At 40.4% G+C, this 18,814-nt stretch overlaps 1 protein-coding gene across 2 annotated transcripts; it reads right to left on the bottom strand.

The window, feature by feature from the left end:
- Window positions 1-87: 87 nt before the first annotated feature.
- LOC146553243 (leukotriene B4 receptor 1-like) lies at window positions 88-18,683 on the bottom strand. 2 transcript variants are annotated; one of them, XM_085254867.1, is made up of 5 exons: window positions 17,308-18,683; window positions 14,746-15,340; window positions 13,566-13,766; window positions 13,403-13,446; window positions 88-1,740 (listed from the first exon to the last, which is right to left on the bottom strand). In XM_085254867.1, the coding sequence occupies exons 2-5, from the start codon at window positions 15,319-15,321 to the stop codon at window positions 1,476-1,478; spliced, it is 1,086 nt and encodes a 361-aa protein (XP_085110993.1). In that variant the 5' UTR covers window positions 15,322-15,340; window positions 17,308-18,683; the 3' UTR covers window positions 88-1,475. The 2 variants fall into 2 exon arrangements, with proteins under 2 accessions (XP_085110993.1, XP_085110992.1); XM_085254866.1 differs by lacking the exon at window positions 17,308-18,683 and having other exon boundaries at window positions 14,746-16,376.
- Between the last annotated feature and the right edge of the window lie 131 nt (window positions 18,684-18,814).

The following is an 18,814-nucleotide window of genomic DNA, read 5'->3' as shown; positions in this document are numbered from 1 at the left end:
TTCTATTTTGTTAATTTTAGTTGGCCTATGACATTCAGTATCCTAGTTAATATTATAATGTTCACACATGCTCTCAAGAACCAGACGTTTTGATCTCACCACGGTTTATTGTGTAGGTAGAGAAACACGGGCTGTTAACCCCTAAGACAGACCTCCGGTATAACTCCTCTCCAGCTCCGAACAACAAGAACTCCCTTTCTCTTCCTGCACACACTCACTGACATTTCCTGCTGCGCAACCAAACATGTCTCTTAAAGAAACAACAACAGTGCACACAGGTAGTCAACCTGTCACAGTAGAATAGCCTTTAACAATCATTACAATATTATATCACACTGAATATCAAGTGTAAATCAATCCCAGGCACACTTGCAGCTGAACTTACTACCAATTCAGATTAAAGTCATAGATGGGTTAAACTTTCCAGGCTGGCAATAAGATGATGCAAACAACACTGCTGCAACTGTGCAGCTCTTTGAGGTTTTGTATATTGCTTCTCTGTGTGGCCATTAGGGGGAGATGCTGACTTTGCTAAATATTATTTGAATTATGTTTCTGCAAGTGTGCAAATTGTTTTTTTGATTTTTTGTAATCTACAGTGCTAAAGCTCAATCTAACAACAACAAAAAGTTCTCACATCTAGTTTCACAAGCATATTTATAATGGAACATTAGAAAATGAAATAGGATAATAGTAGGTGTGTGAATGATCACTAAGCAGTATTACTGACAGTAATAGAAGGCCCCAAAAACCTAATTTTGATTAGGCCTGCCTTGAGGAATACTTCACAATGTCTCCTCTGAGCTGAACTTTTTTCTCCTCCCTGCAAGTCATCACTTACACTTGTTTTCTCTCTCATGACCCTCTTAGACTACGTCCTAGGCCCACCTAGGCTACATCACTCTTTGTCAGCTCATTTTATATAGTTATATCATTATAAATCAACCTACTGAGCTTTATTTTGTGAGTCTGCCTTTTGGGTACAGCCATTTACAATTCTTAAACGTTACATTTAAAACACACACACACACACATCACATGAACACATCCCACACAGTGTCATATAAACCATTCAATCTGTGTCTCTGTGTAAGGCCAAACTTCGCAAACTTCCCCAATCGTCCCATCTTCATTCATTCACCTGACTATAAATGAACACACTAAGCATGAAAACACTCAGCTGAGTCTGCTTTCTATGTTAGGTAGCATTCTCACATACACATAATGTGACACACAAAAAAAAGTATGTACAGTCCTATACACTTTACAGATATTCAGGTGCATGCAAGCAAAAGTAGCCCAGCTGTGCCTGTGCCTCTGACTTTCACTTAAACTCTGTTATCAGATTCTAAATATACTGTGCTGGTGCTTATCGTCTGTAGCCTCAAATGCTCAAGCTACATATTCCGTTTAAAGATTTACACAATTTTAAATGTTCTCATTTATATACAGTCTGTTAAGTGCATTAAGTTAATTCAACATCGATTTTGTTGAGTAGAAGCCAGTGTATGATTTTCAGAATCAACGTTATTCTTTCCCAGATCGTCTGTTGCTGTGAACCGGGTGGTTTTGGGTCCTGTTTCCGATGATGTTCCCTCAAACAGCTTAGCCATAAAGGCAAAGCCATTATTCTTGATATAGGATTTACCGGCAAAGGTGTAGAGGACCGGGGTAGCACAGCTGCTGATGAAGGACAAAGCTGAGGTCACCGCTCGGGTTAAGTCGGCAAAATCCTGCAATCTGCAGGGAAGAAAGTTAAAGTTGGATTTTTCACATTGATGGTGATTGTTTTTGTACAGAGTGACTCAAGGACCCCTTAATCATCACCTGCAGTATCAAGACATATGGAGACCTTCCATAAAAAGATGCTTTCTGAGTCTTTTTATTATTATTCTTTTGGCTTCTCCCTTCAGGGTTCTGCAACCGCATAATCCCCAGGGATAATTAAAGTATTCTCATTCTGAATTTTCTCTGCGGTCTTTTTCTCCTTCCTGGCAGCTCCTTATTGCATATCTGTAATCCAGTTTACCTACTACTCCTCCTCTGCACATGTCCAGAGGAGGAGTCTCAACTAGGGGTGGGTTTCGATAATTGAATTTCCGATTAAAATCAGTGTAAAGGTCCAGTTTTGTTTATTGATCTAAGCCTGAACAGCTACGCGTAGTGTCCAGTAGAGGGCTCTGTTGTTTAGTTAGCGGCAAGCCGCACTTCCAGCTCAGACCGGTTTTGTGGCGCACATTTCCCAGTAGGCAGCTCTCAATGAAGCGTGAAGCAGCGTGATACCGGACTCTAGCGAAACGAACAATTTGCAGCCCTTGGAATGCGGAGCGAGGTACATGTTTTAAGTTGTATTTCTTTGCTTAATTGATATTTTGTTGTATTTTCTGCTTTATTTGAGTTCATATTTGTAATAAGCGTCTAAGAAAATGTATTTTGTGTTTCTGTTTAGTTTTCACGGTGCATTGGCGCACCTGGCGCACTGTTAGATTCTGAATGAATCTCAAAGTAAAAATTACTGCACCCGTCGAGGCTCTCTCTATTTCTTCCTTGGTCCGGGGGACTGTTACAGTGAAAACTCGATCGCTGAGTGAAGGCTACTTGCTAGCTCCCATGCCAGATGAGTGCAGCCCGTGCCACGAGCTGGGTCCGTGTGTCAGCTGTGAGAGATTTCTACACCAGTCAAGATCATCTTTGCTTCGTTGCCTACCTCCCCTTTGAACTCTGATGGTCACTTTACAAAGGTGCAGGTATTATGCCCATTAAGGACTTTGCTGATAACAGGACTCTGCACTCTAATTCAGAATTACTTGCCTTAAATATTTTTGTGGTTACAGCCTTAAAGGTATACTGCATTGCACTGAGTAATTACAATCTTTAAATTGTATGGGTTTATTCTTCTTGAAAGTAACGTATATCAGCGGTATTTACAGTTACATTTTGTCTAATATGTGGGTGCTAATCTGTTTATTTATGTGATGTAAACGTCTGATGTGAGCATTGTTTCCAAAAGTAACACTCACGTAAGTTTAAGTCCAGACGTTATCGCATAGAGCAACATACACATTACAGTAACAAAATGTTGAACGCTGCTGAAGAAGCCGACGACTCAGAGCAACAAGGAGTAAGATCCAGCAATCGTGAAAGGCATTTAACTGAAAAGGGTAAAGAAATGCAGGAATATGAGGCAAAGAAAAATGAGAAGGCATTTAACAAAGCTTATGACACTTGGAAGAAGGCAGCTAAAGAAATCAGAACAAAGCTGAAAACTTTCTGCTCACCTGAAGAGCTAAACAATGCCAGTCATGACATAAGAGACAAGCACGCTGTAGTACAACAGCATTATGAACCCATTCGCCGCAGCCAATCCATGACGCCCGACATTGTTAAGCGAATGGATGTTTGTGCAGTGCTTACAACTGACATTTGTGAAGTTGTTGCTAAACGACAGGAAAATATCGATCAGCTCTTTAACGATCGCCTTGAAAAGGAAAGAGTACGAGTGATGTTAAACAAAAGGGACTATAGTTCTGTGTTTGGTGATACAAAAACTGAAACGTCGTTCCCAGAGGGTTCAGTTGCACGCTCAAAGGCAGATTCTACTGGCAGTCGTGAGGTGGAAGCAGAAGCTGAACTTGCAGCCAAAGTGGAACAAGCAAAGGCCACACAAGAAATATTGGCACAGGAAACCAAGATCAGCCAAATGGAAAATGAGTGGAAAATAAAGGAAGTGGAAACAAAGGCAAAGTTGGAGGAGGAAAAGACTAAACTTCAACAGTTAAAGGCAGACAGCGAAGTGAAAGTAGCAGCTGCACGAGTAAGAGCCCTTAGCGCTCAAAATGACATTGAAAGCCATGATCAAGTGTCCTGCTACAACTTAGAAAATTCCGCAAATCTCCCCAACAGTGCATCTCTTTAAATCCACAAGCACCAACATTTAGACCTCACAATACTACTCCAGAACGTGAAGAACTTAGCTTAGTTCAAGCCCTCGCCAGCTCTCTTACCCTAAACAGGCTTCCTGTACCTGAGCCCACCATCTTTAGTGGCGACCCCCTAAAGTTTATGGATTGGAAGGTATCCTTTATGGCACTAATTGGTGACAAACCTTTACCTGTGTGTGAGAAAATGTTGTATCTAAAGAGCTATCTTGCAGGTGAAGCACGAAAGGCAGTAGAGGGATATTTCTTCCGCAACAGTGAGCAGGCATACGCAGGCATTTGGAGCGTTTTAGAGGAAAGGTATGGCAGCCCATTTGTTATCCAAAGAGCCTTTAGGGCTAAACTCACAAAATGGCCTAAAATAGCTGCCAATGATCCTAAAGCACTGAGGGAGTTGGCAGATTTTCTCCAAAGCTGTGCAGAGGCTATCCCTCAAGTCAAAGGCCTAGAGATCCTTAATGATTGTGAGGAAAATCACAAGCTTCTAAGAAAACTGCCTGAGTGGATAGTGCAGAGATGGAGCCGCATTGTGGTGGAGGAGCTAGACAAAAGCCAAGACTACCCCAACTTCGCTCGCTTTACAAAGTTCATACAAAATGAAGCTAAAGTAGTTTGCAATCCTGTTGCCTCACCATTCCTAATAAACGAAAGGGCATCAGAAGAGCAGCATGTTAAAAGAGCGAAGGCACTCAGTACTACCATCCAACCAAAGTCTCCACCAATCCCAGTATCTACTTCTAGACCTAAACCCCCATGTTTGTTTTGCAAAGAAGAATCGCACGGCATAGCTAAGTGTCCTGCTTTTGCAGCGAAAACTAGTGATGACAAGAAAGTTTTCATTCAAGAAAATCGTCTCTGCTTTGGGTGTTTGAGGAGGGGTCATGTAACCAAAGAATGCAGAGGACGTCACTCCTGTAGTAAGTGTGGTCGGCGTCACCCCACCTGTCTACACACAGAAAGAGTGAATGAACCTAAAGAAAAGAAAACTGAGGATTCTAAATCCCCAGATGAAGGTGCAAACAAGGAAGTGCATAATGTTATGACTCATGTACTAACAAGGAAACTATCTTCCACATCCAGCATAGTACCAGTATTTGTGTCAGTTGCATCTGAGCCTGAGAAAGAAATACTTACATATGCCCTGCTTGACACCCAGAGTGACTCATCCTTTATTTTAGAGGATTTGGCCTCAGAACTAAATGTAGACGCCCAACCAGTGCAGTTAAAGCTTAGCACCATGACTTCCGTCGACACAGTCGTTGCAAGTAAACTTGCCAACAACTTACAGGTGCGTTGGTTTGATTCTGAGACTCGTGTCCGAATAGAACACGTCTACTCTCGTGACTTTATCCCAGTTGACAAGTCTCATATCCCTACCAAGGAAACTGCACTTCAGTGGCCACACCTTGAAGGCTTAGCTAACAAGTTACAGCCATTGCAGAACTGTGAAGTAGGTCTATTGATTGGTTATGACTGCCCATCAGCACTAGCCCCCCTAGAGATCGTCACAGGCAAAATAAACGAACCTTTCGCACAAAGAACCCTACTAGGATGGAGTATTATTGGTTCTGGTAATCCTCACCTAGACAGAGAAGGTAACCAGAGTTATGTGCACAGGATCACAGTCAAAGAAATGCCCATACCATCAGCCACAGAAGTACTCAAAGTCCTAGAGACTGACTTTAATGAGAGAAACTATGAGGATAAGTATGTATCACAGGATGATGTTCGCTTCATACAAATCCTCAGTGATACAATAAAACAAAGATCAGATGGGCACTATGAGATGCCGCTTCCCTTCAAGGGCAATGATCCACCAGCGCTTCCCAACAATAAGAAGTTAGCCACAGTCCGACTGCAACACCTGAAGAAAAGGCTAAAGGCTGATAAACAGTATCATGAACATTACTGTTCCTTTATGAGAGACATTATCAGCAGTGGTGATGCAGAATTAGCACCTCCTTTGTCTGAAGGCAAGACTGCATGGTACATCCCACACCATGGGGTATATCACCCGAAAAAACCAGCCAAGCTAAGAGTTGTCTTTGACTGTTCAGCAAAATTTCTCGGTGTCTCATTAAACGACACTCTTCTCACAGGTCCAGATATGATCAACTCATTGGTGGGGGTAAAATGTAGCCATAATCTGTGATATCGAGAGAATGTTCCACCAGTTCTCTGTTTGTCCAGACATGCGCAACTATCTGAGATTTCTGTGGTGGCAGGATGGACAATTAGACAAAGAACCCAGAGAATACAGAATGGCTGTACATCTATTCGGTGCCAGTTCATCCCCTGGATGTGCTAATTTCGGCCTGAAATATTTGGCACAACAGTACAGAGCAGACTATCCTAAGGCCTCAGAGTTTGTTGAACAGAACTTTTATGTAGACGATGGTCTAACTAGTGTCCCATCAGTTAAAGAGGCACAAGAACTCATCACCGAAACACAAGCACTTTGTAGACTTGGCGGTCTACATCTGCACAAGTTCAACTCAAACCAAAGTGATGCGCTTTCCCAGCTGGAACCCTCAGACAGAGCAGACACCACAGAACCGCTCGATCTCAAACCTGACACAACAGCTGAAGGCCATGTGCTCGGCATCCAGTGGTCAATCAAAAATGACACTTTCAGTTTCAAAATAAACACTAAGGACCAACCTCCTACTCGCCGGAGCATACTGTCAGTGATCTCATCCCTGTACGACCCACTAGGGTTCGTAGCTCCCTTCACCTTAAGAGGCAAAGGTATCCTACAGGAACTGTGTCGCAGAGGCATTGAATGGGATGACCCCCTTCCTGACAACTTACGCTCACGGTGGGAGGACTGGAAAGATGGGTTGGAAAGACTAAAATCGGTTGCAGTGCCTAGATGTTACCACCCACCAGAACTAACAGACATTGTAAAGGTGGAACTGCACCACTTTTGTGATGCTAGTGATTTAGGATATGGTGCATGCTCCTATATTAGGTACCTCAGCAACGAGAAGGTCCACTGTAGTCTTGTTATGGCTAAGGCAAGAGTCGCACCTACCAAGGTCACAAGTATCCCGCGATTAGAACTCTCAGCCGCAGTCACATCAGCTAGAATGAGCAGCATGCTAAAAGCAGAGCTTCAGATGTGCATTAACCCTTTAAGACCTACCATAGAACCAAGTCCGCCAGAGCTTATATTATATTTTTACATGCTGTGGAGCCATTTTTGGGAGCATTTCAAGTTGCTATACATCAATACAACCATTATAGCCCAGATTTTAATAATATGTATTCATTAAGTGCATAGTAATTACATAAATTGCAAAAAAGTGCAATAAACTACAAAAAAATTGAAAATCGTTTTTGATTTTTTAACATATATTTGTAGTTAGAGAAATTTAAGAGTCTTATCCCTCAAAACTGTAAATACAAAAAAGTTGCACAAAATAGTTTCCTACCACAGGAAATTTATTTTGAGTGTCTTCATAGTTTTATTTTTGAAATACACCAATTTTTATACACTGCAGGAAAAACGAAAATAAATATTATACTGCAAATTTGCAAAAAAGCAGCATATGCATCAAAATAAACTATTTCCAGCAGTGCAATATGAGTCCTAAGCATCCCAGAAACGACACAGAAAGTCATAAAGTCAAAGATAACTTTTAAAAAGAGCAGTATAGGCCCTGAGGCCCTGATCGCAAAAAAGACTACATTTCCGCGAAAATGACGTCACTTCCGGTTTCGGGCAAGTAATGGCGGAAATGCAAAAGTTCGCGCTGACGTCTATTCCAACGTAGGAAGTGTTTTGAACAGCTGATCAGATCGGTAAAGCGTGTTTCTGGAATATTATGTTTTTGTTCCTGCAAGCGCTTTTTATGCAGTTTTTGCAAAGCTTTATGTGGAAGGAAACCGTGACCTAGGACAAGCTGATGGCATCAGATGTAAGTACAACTCCTCCGGTTTCATATGCAAAAAAAATTTTTGCGCTAGCTTACGTGGTTGCAGTGCTACTGGGATTTAAAAATAGTTACGCATAACAGAGCGTTCCCGCTCCGATCGGCTCTAAAGGGTTAATGAAGAGTTCTTTTGGACTGACTCCCAAGTAGTCTTAGCCTATATTAACAATGAGGCACGACGGTTCCACGTCTTCGTTGCCAACCGTGTTCAGTTAATTAGGCAAACTACAGATCCCAGACAGTGGCACTACATTGACACAGCTCAGAATCCTGCAGATTACGCCTCTAGAGGGCTCAGTGCATCAGAAATCATGTCAACATGTTGGTTGTCTGGTCCAAAGTTTCTGTGGGAACATGACATTTCATATGCACCCAGCCCCTCAGCTGTGTTGTTAGTAGGGGATCCAGAAGTCAAAGCAGTCAAAGCTCTCACAACTCAAACAAGTGAACAAGACAATATCCTCAGCCGTTTGTCAAGGTTTTCAAGCTGGTCAATGCTCCTTAAAGTGGTTGCAAGGATAAAAGGATTGAGATCCAGCAAAGCCCGCCCAGTATGGAAACTTTGTAACAGTAGATGAACGGAGAACAGCTGCTGACACAATAATAAAGCTCCTTCAGCAGCAGGCCTTTTCTCAAGAGATGGAAGTGTTGAAGGTGGGAGATAACCTTCCGAGTTCAAGTCCCCTCTTTAGAGTAGATCCAGTGCTAGATCAAGGACTTCTCCGTGTTGGAGGAAGACTGAAGAAGTCAACACTCTGTCAGGGACTTAAGCACCCCATCATCCTCCCAAAAGACCATCACATTACAAAGTTGATCATTGCTCATTTTCATGCACAGATTTGTCATCAAGGTAGAAGCCAAACTCTCATGGAAATCAGATCGAATGGGTTTTGGGTGATTGGTGGGAGCAAGGAAGTTGCAAAACTAATAAGCAAATGTGTTCAATGTCGAAAACTAAGACGTTCACCAGAAGAACAACGCATGTCTGAACTTCCAAAGGAACGAGTTGAAATCTCAGATCCTTTCATGTATTGTGGAATGGACTGTTTCGGACCATTTGTCACAAAACAAGGTCGCAAAGAGCATAAAAGATACGGACTCCTCTTTACATGTCTTTCCTCACGTGCAGTCCACATTGAGATGCTTGAGGATCTTTCTACTGACTCTTTCATCAACGCTCTGAGATGTTTCATCAGCTTAAGAGGAGCTGTTTGTAAGTTGTACAGTGACCAGGGTACAAACTTTATTGGAGCCAAAAATGAGCTAAGAGAGTCTCTTAAACAATGTGACATGGATGCCTTAGAAGCATTCCTTGCCAATAAACAGTGTGAGTTCGTCTTCAATGCCCCATCTGCTAGCCATGCCGGAGGTGTGTGGGAACGACAGATTCGAACCATCCGCAATGTTCTCAATGCCACCATTGCTCAATGCCAAGGCAGGCTGGATGACAGCTCTCTAAGAACTCTATTCTATGAGGCGATGTTTATAGTTAATGGTCGACCACTGAGCGTCGATGGAATCAATGATCCTAAATCTCCTGAACCTCTAACTCCAAATCACCTCATATTGATGAAATCAAAGGTTGCACTGCCTCCACCAGGAAAGTTTGTGAAAGAGGACTTATATGCAAGGAAACGTTGGCGCAGAGTCCAGTATCTCACTGAGCAGTTTTGGAGTAGATGGAAAAGAGAGTACCTTCTGAACATATCTATGAGACAGAAATGGCACCTACCACGTCGAAATCTTAAAGTCAATGACATAGTCATTATCAAAGAAGACATGCTTCCCAGAAATCAGTGGCAACTGGCTCGAGTGGTTGAAGCACCAGAAGAAGATGACGGTTTGGTCCGCAGAGTCAAGCTTCAAGTTGGCGATCGAGGCTTAATAAAGAAGCAGGGAACAGCACACAAACCTCACGTAGTTGAGCGACCTGTTCAAAAGCTTGTAGTTCTATTAGAAAATAACTAATTGATGTTTCAATCAATACTGTCACATCAGGCGTATTTGCGAAAGTTTATTGATGATGTATTTGAAATTGTGTTCGTTCTTGTAGTAATGTCCATATGTTACAGCTGGAAATCATGTAAAGAATGTTGTTTATTATACATGATTTGGTGGGAGTGTAAAGGTCCAGTTTTGTTTATTGATCTAAGCCTGAACAGCTACGCGTAGTGTCCAGTAGAGGGCTCTGTTGTTTAGTTAGCGGCAAGCTGCACTTCCAGCTCAGACCGGTTTTGTGGCGCACATTTCCCAGTAGGCAGCTCTCAATGAAGCGTGAAGCAGCGTGATACCGGACTCTAGCGAAACGAACAATTTGCAGCCCTTGGAATGCGGAGCGAGGTACATGTTTTAAGTTGTATTTCTTTGCTTAATTGATATTTTGTTGTATTTTCTGCTTTATTTGAGTTCATATTTGTAATAAGCGTCTAAGAAAATGTATTTTGTGTTTCTGTTTAGTTTTCACGGTGCATTGGCGCACCTGGCGCACTGTTAGATTCTGAATGAATCTCAAAGTAAAAATTACTGCACCCGTCGAGGCTCTCTCTATTTCTTCCTTGGTCCGGGGGACTGCTACAATCAGAAAATTAAAATTTTAGCTTGAATAAAGTGATATTGATTCATTAAATCCTGAATCAACTTTTAAATATACATGTATTTTGCCAGAAATGCCAGAATCTCAGGTTAAAACTCACAAAACTATTTCAACAACCACCAAACAGCTAAAAAAGCAAGTGAGAGCAGGTAAATGGATTCCACACAAAGATGTAAACACAATGCGCAGAGCCGATGCTTCAGAATCTGTGAGATGTCGGCTTTCTCACCCACTGGGGCTGAAAGCTGAGAGCTCACACCTTCTGAAGCTGCAGGTTTTGTCACTCTCCAAACTAAATTGACTGGCAGCAAAAGAAGATCAAAACTATGCTTCACATTTCATAAACATCGCCATTAATTCGCTCTGACTTTTGCTGTTTTGCTTCCACCACAATAAAATCACAATTCCTGCACAGCTCTCTCTCTCTTGCTCTCTCTCAGTGTACTTCAAGAACAGTTTCCCATTACACACCAGTCTACCATTGTTAACAGCACTGTCGGCCGCTGTTTGTTTTTGTTTTTTAAGTGTCTCTAATAAACCCTCTGAATGCACAGCTTCACTTCAGCAGCATCAGTAATGTTCATATACTGATTTGTGCTTTTCTTCCATTTTTGATCTACTGCATATATACAGTGGGGCAAAAAAGTATTTAGTCAGCCACCGATTGTGCAAGTTCCCCCACTTAAAATGATGACAGAGGTCAGTAATTTGCACCAGAGGTACACTTCAACTGTGAGAGACAGAATGTGAAAAAAAAATCCATGAATTCACATGGTAGGATTTGTAAAGAATTTATTCGTAAATTAGGGTGGAAAATAAGTATTTGGTCACCTCAAACAAGGAAAATCTCTGGCTCTCACAGACCTGTAACGTCGTCTGTAAGAAGCTTTTCTGTCCCCCACTCGTTACCTGTATGAATGGCACCTGTTTGAACTCATCATCTGTATAAAAGACACCTGTCCACAGCCTCAAACAGTCAGACTCCAAACTCCGCCATGGCCAAGACCAAAGAGCTTTCGAAGGACACCAGGAAAAGTATTGTAGACCTGCACCAGACTGGGAAGAGTGAATCTACAATAGGCAAGCAGCTTGGTGTGAAAAAATCAACTGTGGGAGCAATCATCAGAAAATGGAAGACATACAAGACCACTGATAATCTCCCTCGATCTGGGGCTCCACGCAAGATCTCATCCCGTGGGGTCAAAATGATCATGAGAACGGTGAGCAAAGATCCCAGAACCACACGGGGGGACCTGGTGAATGACCTGCAGAGAGCTGGGACCAAAGTAACAAAGGTCACCATCAGTGACACACTACAACGGCAGGGAATCAAATCCCGCAGTGCCAGACGTGTTCCGCTGCTGAAGCCAGTGCAGGTCCAGGCCCGTCTGAAGTTTGCCAGAGAGCACATGGATGATACAGCAGAGGATTGGGAGAATGTCATGTGGTCAGATGAAACCAAAGTAGAACTTTTTGGTATAAACTCAACTCGTCGTGTTTGGAGGACGAAGAATACTGAGTTGCATCCCAAGAACACCATACCTACTGTGAAGCATGGGGGTGGAAACATCATGCTATGGGGCTGTTTTTCTGCCAAGGGGACAGGACGACTGATCCGTGTTAAGGACAGAATGAATGGGGCCATGTATCGTGAGATTTTGAGCCAAAACCTCCTTCCATCAGTGAGAACTTTGAAGATGAAACGAGGCTGGGTCTTCCAACATGACAATGATCCAAAACACACCGCCCGGGCAACAAAGGAGTGGCTCTGTAAGAAGCATTTGAAAGTCCTGGAGTGGCCTAGCCAGTCTCCAGACCTCAACCCCATAGAAAATCTATGGCGGGAGTTGAAAGTCCGTGTTGCTCGGCGACAGCCCCAAAACATCACTGCTCTCGAGAAGATCTGCATGGAGGAATGGGCCAAAATACCAGCTACTGTGTGTGCAAACCTGGTAAAGACCTATAGTAAACGTTTGACCTCTGTTATTGCCAACAAAGGTTATGTTACAAAGTATTGAGTTGTATTTTTGTTATACTTATTTTCCACCCTGATTTACGGATAAATTCTTTACAAATCCTACCATGTGGATTCATGGATATTTTTTTTCACATTCTGTCTCTCACAGTTGAAGTGTACCTCTGGTGCAAATTACTGACCTCTGTCATCATTTTAGGTGGGGGAACTTGCACAATCGGTGGCTGACTAAATACTTTTTTGCCCCACTGTATATATATATTTTAGGTTATCTGCTATAAAAAGCCAGGCCAGGAAACTCTCCTTAATCTTTTTCTGTGTTTTACCCTCAGTTACTTTGACACAAAGGCATCTTCTGTGTTGCTTACATCTCTGATGAAGTCTCACAAGTGCCAGTATTGATAAATGATCAGAATTATAATATCTCTGACTGTCTGGGTCAAAATTGAATTGAATTGAATCGAATCATGGATCGAATTGAATCGGGACCTTGTGAATTGGAATCGAATCGAGTCTAGAAATCAGTGACGATACGATACTCTGTCTCTTGTTTGTTAGAGCTTCAACCTTTTGGATGGTAAGGTGAACATGGTATTCACAGAGAGATTTCTGGAAGTGGTCCTGAACCCCTGCAGTGATTTTCCACAACAGAATCCTGCCTGCTTTTAGTGCAGTGTCACATGAAGCCCGGATATTGAGATTTCTCCAGATTTTGGAATATTTTGATAATATTATATACTGAAGATGGTGGCACATTCAAACTCTTTACAATTATAGTATATTCAGTTTACTGGATGGTAAAAATTAAATCTAGGTGTGTGTCACTGCATGCACGGAGACAGACTACATATATCAGCTTTGAATTACAGAGTATTGTTATTACTGGACATAATGCATAAAATGACAATATTGTACTTCACTAACTTTAGCACCATGTTTCTGAAAATCTTCAGTTACTCACCGTTTTCTTGTTGCTGAGTCTTTTGGGTACCACGCAGCTGCCACCTTGGGTGGAAAAAAACACACCAACCCACTCAGTATTCAATCGAATCCTCAGATAATCGATTTACAAACAGATTTGATGTGGTTATTGGGTTATTGGTAGAGAAGATGCCCTTGCACACCTGTATCATGTTGATGACGTGGTACGGCAACCAGAACAGGCCAGACATTATGACGATAGCCAGGATAAGTTTCTCGCTGCGGATATTTCGTTGAAACCTGGTCTCCCTCAGGCGTTTCAGGATGAGAACGTAGCTGGTTATAATGATTGCATAAGGAATAATGAATCCTGCCACTGTCTGAAAGGCGTACTCAAACCTCACCTGCACATGAGAGGATATAAAGAAAAGCTGTTTCCTTAGATATTAAATGAAAAACAAAGAAATAGAGCCAAAATTATGAAACTGTTTAAACTGATCAACTTCTCTGGGGTTTTTTTGTCAAATGAGAGGACAAAATGAAACATCTGAAGACCTAAAATCAAGTAATGTTGTTATGGTCTTTGATCTGAAAAGGGGCATTCTGCAAAATAAATCATTTTACTTTATGTAGTTTTAGAATATTTTGATTCTAATTTGCCACCTTACTTAAGGAGGACTTTTACTTGTAAAGAAGGAATGTTTTACAGAAGAGCATTACTACATTTATGAAGGATCAATGCAAAATGATTTTCAGACTTTTGTGCAGTGCCACATCAGTATTTACGTTGTGGGCTCAAGGGCTTAAAAAACGTGCAGTCTGGTGTAATTTGAATTATTTTAACTACATTTTGAACACTAGTTAAGCTGCAGCTTCCAAGGCCTTAAACACAGTAACAAACACATCTGCAATATTTCTTTCCTCTCAGTTTCAGATAGTGTGTTCCCGTTAAAATAGGCAAATGTTTTAGCTGTCTAATTGTTCATGAAATCATATCTAATAAAATGTCGAGTATTATAAGAGTATTTTTTGACACGGTAGTTTTTATCAATAGTTACAGTTTAAACAGAGATATACTACATTTCAGGAGAAATAAACAAACAACCAAAATATCCTCCTTTAATCTGAGAATGTAAGGCATTTTTTCCCCAACAACATTTAACCAGTCTTTTAAAGAACCGTTTTTTCTTTTATTAATTAAGTCATGAATGAAGAATTCTGGCCCTTTTGCTCAAAGCGTGATCATGTTCAATACCTCATTCACTATTTCACTGGCTCTCACATGCAGAAGGTTTTTAGAAGGCATTTTGATAATGGAAACAAATATGGTTATGAATCTAATCAGATCAGTGGCAGACAAATAACCAACACAAGTGTACTTACATGTCTACGCAGTGTGTGATTGGGTGCACACACATATGTTTTTTGATTCATATCATCAGTTTCTTCTTTCACATCTCGAAACACCAACGAAGGAATGGAAATGGCCATCACTAGCACCCATGTGCCTAGGATCACCCTCTTCACAACCTTCCTGGTGATCAGGTGATACAGTGTGTGTGGAAAGACCACGGCCAACAGCCTGTTCACGCTCATCAGGGTTATCAGAAAGACTGATGCATACATGTTGGAGTAGCACAGGTAGAACACAATTTTGCACATGGTGTTACCAAAGACCCACGACTGCATGGCCAGGTAGATGATGAAAAAGATGGAGAGAGCCATGAGGAACCCATCAGCACATGCCAAGTTGAGGATGAGGAGGGTGGTGACTGAGCGTTGTCGGCAGCGGGCCAGGATGCTCCAGACAATGAAGAGATTTCCAGGGACACCCAGGAGGAAGACCAAGCTGAGGATGAGGGCACCAATGGCTGTAAAATAGTTATTGCTCACAGCGTTCTCTTCTGCTGGTTCAGTGGGAATTGGATTTGTCAGAGGTGGGAGACTCGTGTTACTCATTGTAGAAGAATTTTTGACCCTGAAGGTGGGAAAAAACATTAGAACCTCAAACACAAACTCAGTCAACAGTTTAGTAAACAAAACTAATGACGTCCAAAACACTAAAGTAGCACTTTGATAAATGCTAACTTCATGTTTACAGTTTTCAGCATGGAACTGTCCGGTTACCAGATTATAATATAATATCAGTATCAATAATATCAATAATATCAGTATTATGTATTTATTCTTTCATTCATTTATATTTTTTACCCTTTCATGCATGACTTATGACAACTTCAGTGTGGATTTTTGAAAGTATTTTTATTCATCTGTAGGCATGAAAAAAATGTATAAATACTTAAATATTATATACTTAATAAATATTCAAGAAAAAAAATCCATATTAAGGTTGTCATAAGTCATGCATGACAGGGTTAAATAACAATAATTACAATGAAACGCGTCATACATCTATAGTAACATTGAACGACCGGTGGGTGGCAGGGTATGGAGTGACACATCAGTGTCCAATGTAGTAATTTATGTGCAAATATCGCATCAACACTGGCACAAATGCAAGAAAACAGCATTCGAATAGCTGTCCACTCTAGTGACCACTATGCGTGAAAGTGTTAAGATAAGCACCTTAGAAGTACTTTTTCTGGCTCTCCACATGGAACAGAAATTACTTGTCAAGACAGTAACAAGTAATTTCTGGATTAATGCACATTAATCCAGAAATTATCATGGGAGACCATCCAAAACACGTTCTCACCTGCACCGCTAAAGCTTAAATTGTATCTTACTTAATTGATCTGAGCAAATTTATACAAAAATGAAAACAACAAAGTTTGACTTTGGTAAAGTGTGTTTTTTGACATTTACCATCAGCTCTGTACAGTTGGATTTCAGACACTTCCTAAAACCACAACCTCTTTTGTCTCTGTGTTAAGCAAATTAGATATAGTTGTTTACTTTAATATGTCTGGTAGATGAATATTGAAACTCTAAAATTTTTATCAAACAAATGCACATACGTATTGTATCTCCAACCAGTGATATACTTAGATATTATAAAACATAATTTATAATATAGTTATATATAAAAACAACATCTCATAATTATGTGACTGTATTTTTTCTAGTTGTGAGGTCTGCTAATGTGTAATTTCGGTAATCGGTAAAATGAAACATGAGGTGAAAAATATGAACAAGTGGTTTGAATGGGTATATGATCGAGAGCTCCACACTGACACATAAGTTATAATTAAAAGTGGTATTTCCATTGAATCAACCCTCTGCATTAAAAAAAGGAATTACCTGAAAAGATAGAAAGGTATGTAAGAGGCAAAAAGTGACAGAAATGACTGAACACAGAGTTCTTTGACAATTTGGTTCATTCAATAAAAACCCCCATAATAACCAGATACGGAAGATTTAAAAAAATGACTAATACTTTTTTAAAGAGGGACGTGTGCTACCCTGACACAGCCTCTAAAATATTTGTATCCAAGTATCTAGCCAACGATTCAGCCCTCAGAGGCAGCGTGCTAAAACACGTTGCACATTGGCAGCACTGCGTCAAAGAACAGTGTTTCAACATAGTCTTTGATTCAACTTGATTTTTTTTCTTTTTCTCACCTCATTTTTTCACATAGAAAACTGAAGTGCAGAAGTCACAGACATTGTCTGAGTCACTTTTGGACACTGTAGTAAAAAGCGTCTGTACACTGATCGCAAAGAAAAAATAAGTGGTGTGATTGTCTTTATCTCATTCAATTTCAAGCATTTCTTTGGGTAGAAAACCTCTCAAAAATGTTGGTTAAAAACTGGGAATCATAAAAGAACTGCAAAGAATGCCAATAACTTTATATGGAAGGGCTCCATAACATGCAGGTTTGTAAACCATTTGGTATGCATTAATTTAAACTTAGAAATTATCAAAAATATCAAAAGGAGGTCCAAAAGAAAATATGCTAAATGTTCATTCATGATATTACTCACCTTTTTATGGTTTGTTATCTCTCTGTGATGTGTTCCCGAAGTCTGAAGGTGTTCTTGTGAGCTCAGACCATAAAAACCAAACTGAACCCTTTCCTGCCTCGCAGGCTATAACATGCTGTCAGTGAGGGGAGGGATGCCGAGAGGCATGCTCTTCCTTAAAAGTCCCGCTTTTCCGTTTTCTTTCTAAAGCTTTGTATTCATGACCATGTATGAGTGTCGTATAGAATTTTTCTGTATCTGTGTATATGTGCTAAAACAGAATATGAACTGTTATTTTTATATCCATTCTTTAAAAACGGATGTCCCAATGTGATGTACCAGAATGCATTTTTCTGTGTCCGTAGGCACTTTTAACTCTAAGCTAAGTGTTGTGCAATGAAAAGCACCCGGGGGGTTAGATGATTCAAAAGACTTTCCTGTGTCATGTATGCTGGGCACACAAGCGCAAACACGCATTTAGAGATCACACACACAACAGCAAAACCTACTTGTTCATACAAGGCTCTGTCACTGACGAAGATGCTACTCTTCACAATATAAAACAAAATGAAACAAGACAAAAAAAACAAAGAAATGTGTTAAAACAAATTTAATAATATTCCAACAGCCGTATAAAAATATCGATTTTTTAAATAATTAAAACACAGAAACTTTCTGTACTTTTACATTACAGTAAATCAAAACTTAAAGGAATGTCACTTTACATTTACATAAAATCTTGTGAATTTTTAAAGACTTTTTTTCTTCAATCTCGAAAATATGTACCAGGAGCCTGCTGGAAGTGTTCTCTTTTTCACTTTTGGCTGGGATTTATCTTTAATCTGATGAATTAGATGAATTACAAAAAAACAAACAAACAAACAACCATATGAAAGAGTAATCAATAACTTTGATTCCACTGCAATATACCTTTCCCCCTAAGCACCTGGTGTGCGTTTATTGTCAGCATCTCCCCTGTCCTCTGCCTTACCCTCCCTCCCTCCTCCCCCATTTAATAAACAAATCAATGTAAAATTTGCACATTGAGCACCATCAGGCAAACATCATTATATTAACAGATGGCATAAATCACAGATATTTTAAAATAAGAATAAAATGAAATAACAGAAATACATATGATTCAAATTTTTCAGCGAATTGTCTATTTAAACGTGTAAAATGCATTGAGTGGTGAGTAAGTCTAGTACGCAACATTTAGCAAAAGCCCAAAGTCAGCCTGTGGATCCCACAGAGGCATTTCCCTCTGGACAAGCAAGGCAAGTGCTTGAGCAGGCAAGCTCCATGTTTTAAGTACATAGGTTCATTGAATTGCTTTTAATCATTAGTCTAATTTTTGTAGTGCTGTGTTGTTGCACTTCAAATTGTTGCAGAAAGCTGTTACAGTTTTTTTTAAACCAAAAATAATAAGGCAGCTGATGTATTTATAGTAAATACAATTTTGTTGTTCTATTTTGTTAATTTTAGTTGGCCTATGACATTCAGTATCCTAGTTAATATTATAATGTTC

The sequence above is a fragment of the Mchenga conophoros genome, linkage group LG18 (genome assembly GCF_057382185.1).
Source record: "Mchenga conophoros isolate Kocher_MC1m ecotype Shallow Benthic linkage group LG18, M_conophoros_male_GT1.1, whole genome shotgun sequence".
NCBI classification, from domain to species: Eukaryota; Metazoa; Chordata; class Actinopteri; order Cichliformes; family Cichlidae; genus Mchenga; species Mchenga conophoros.
This window is presented reverse-complemented; position numbering and strand designations above follow the sequence as displayed.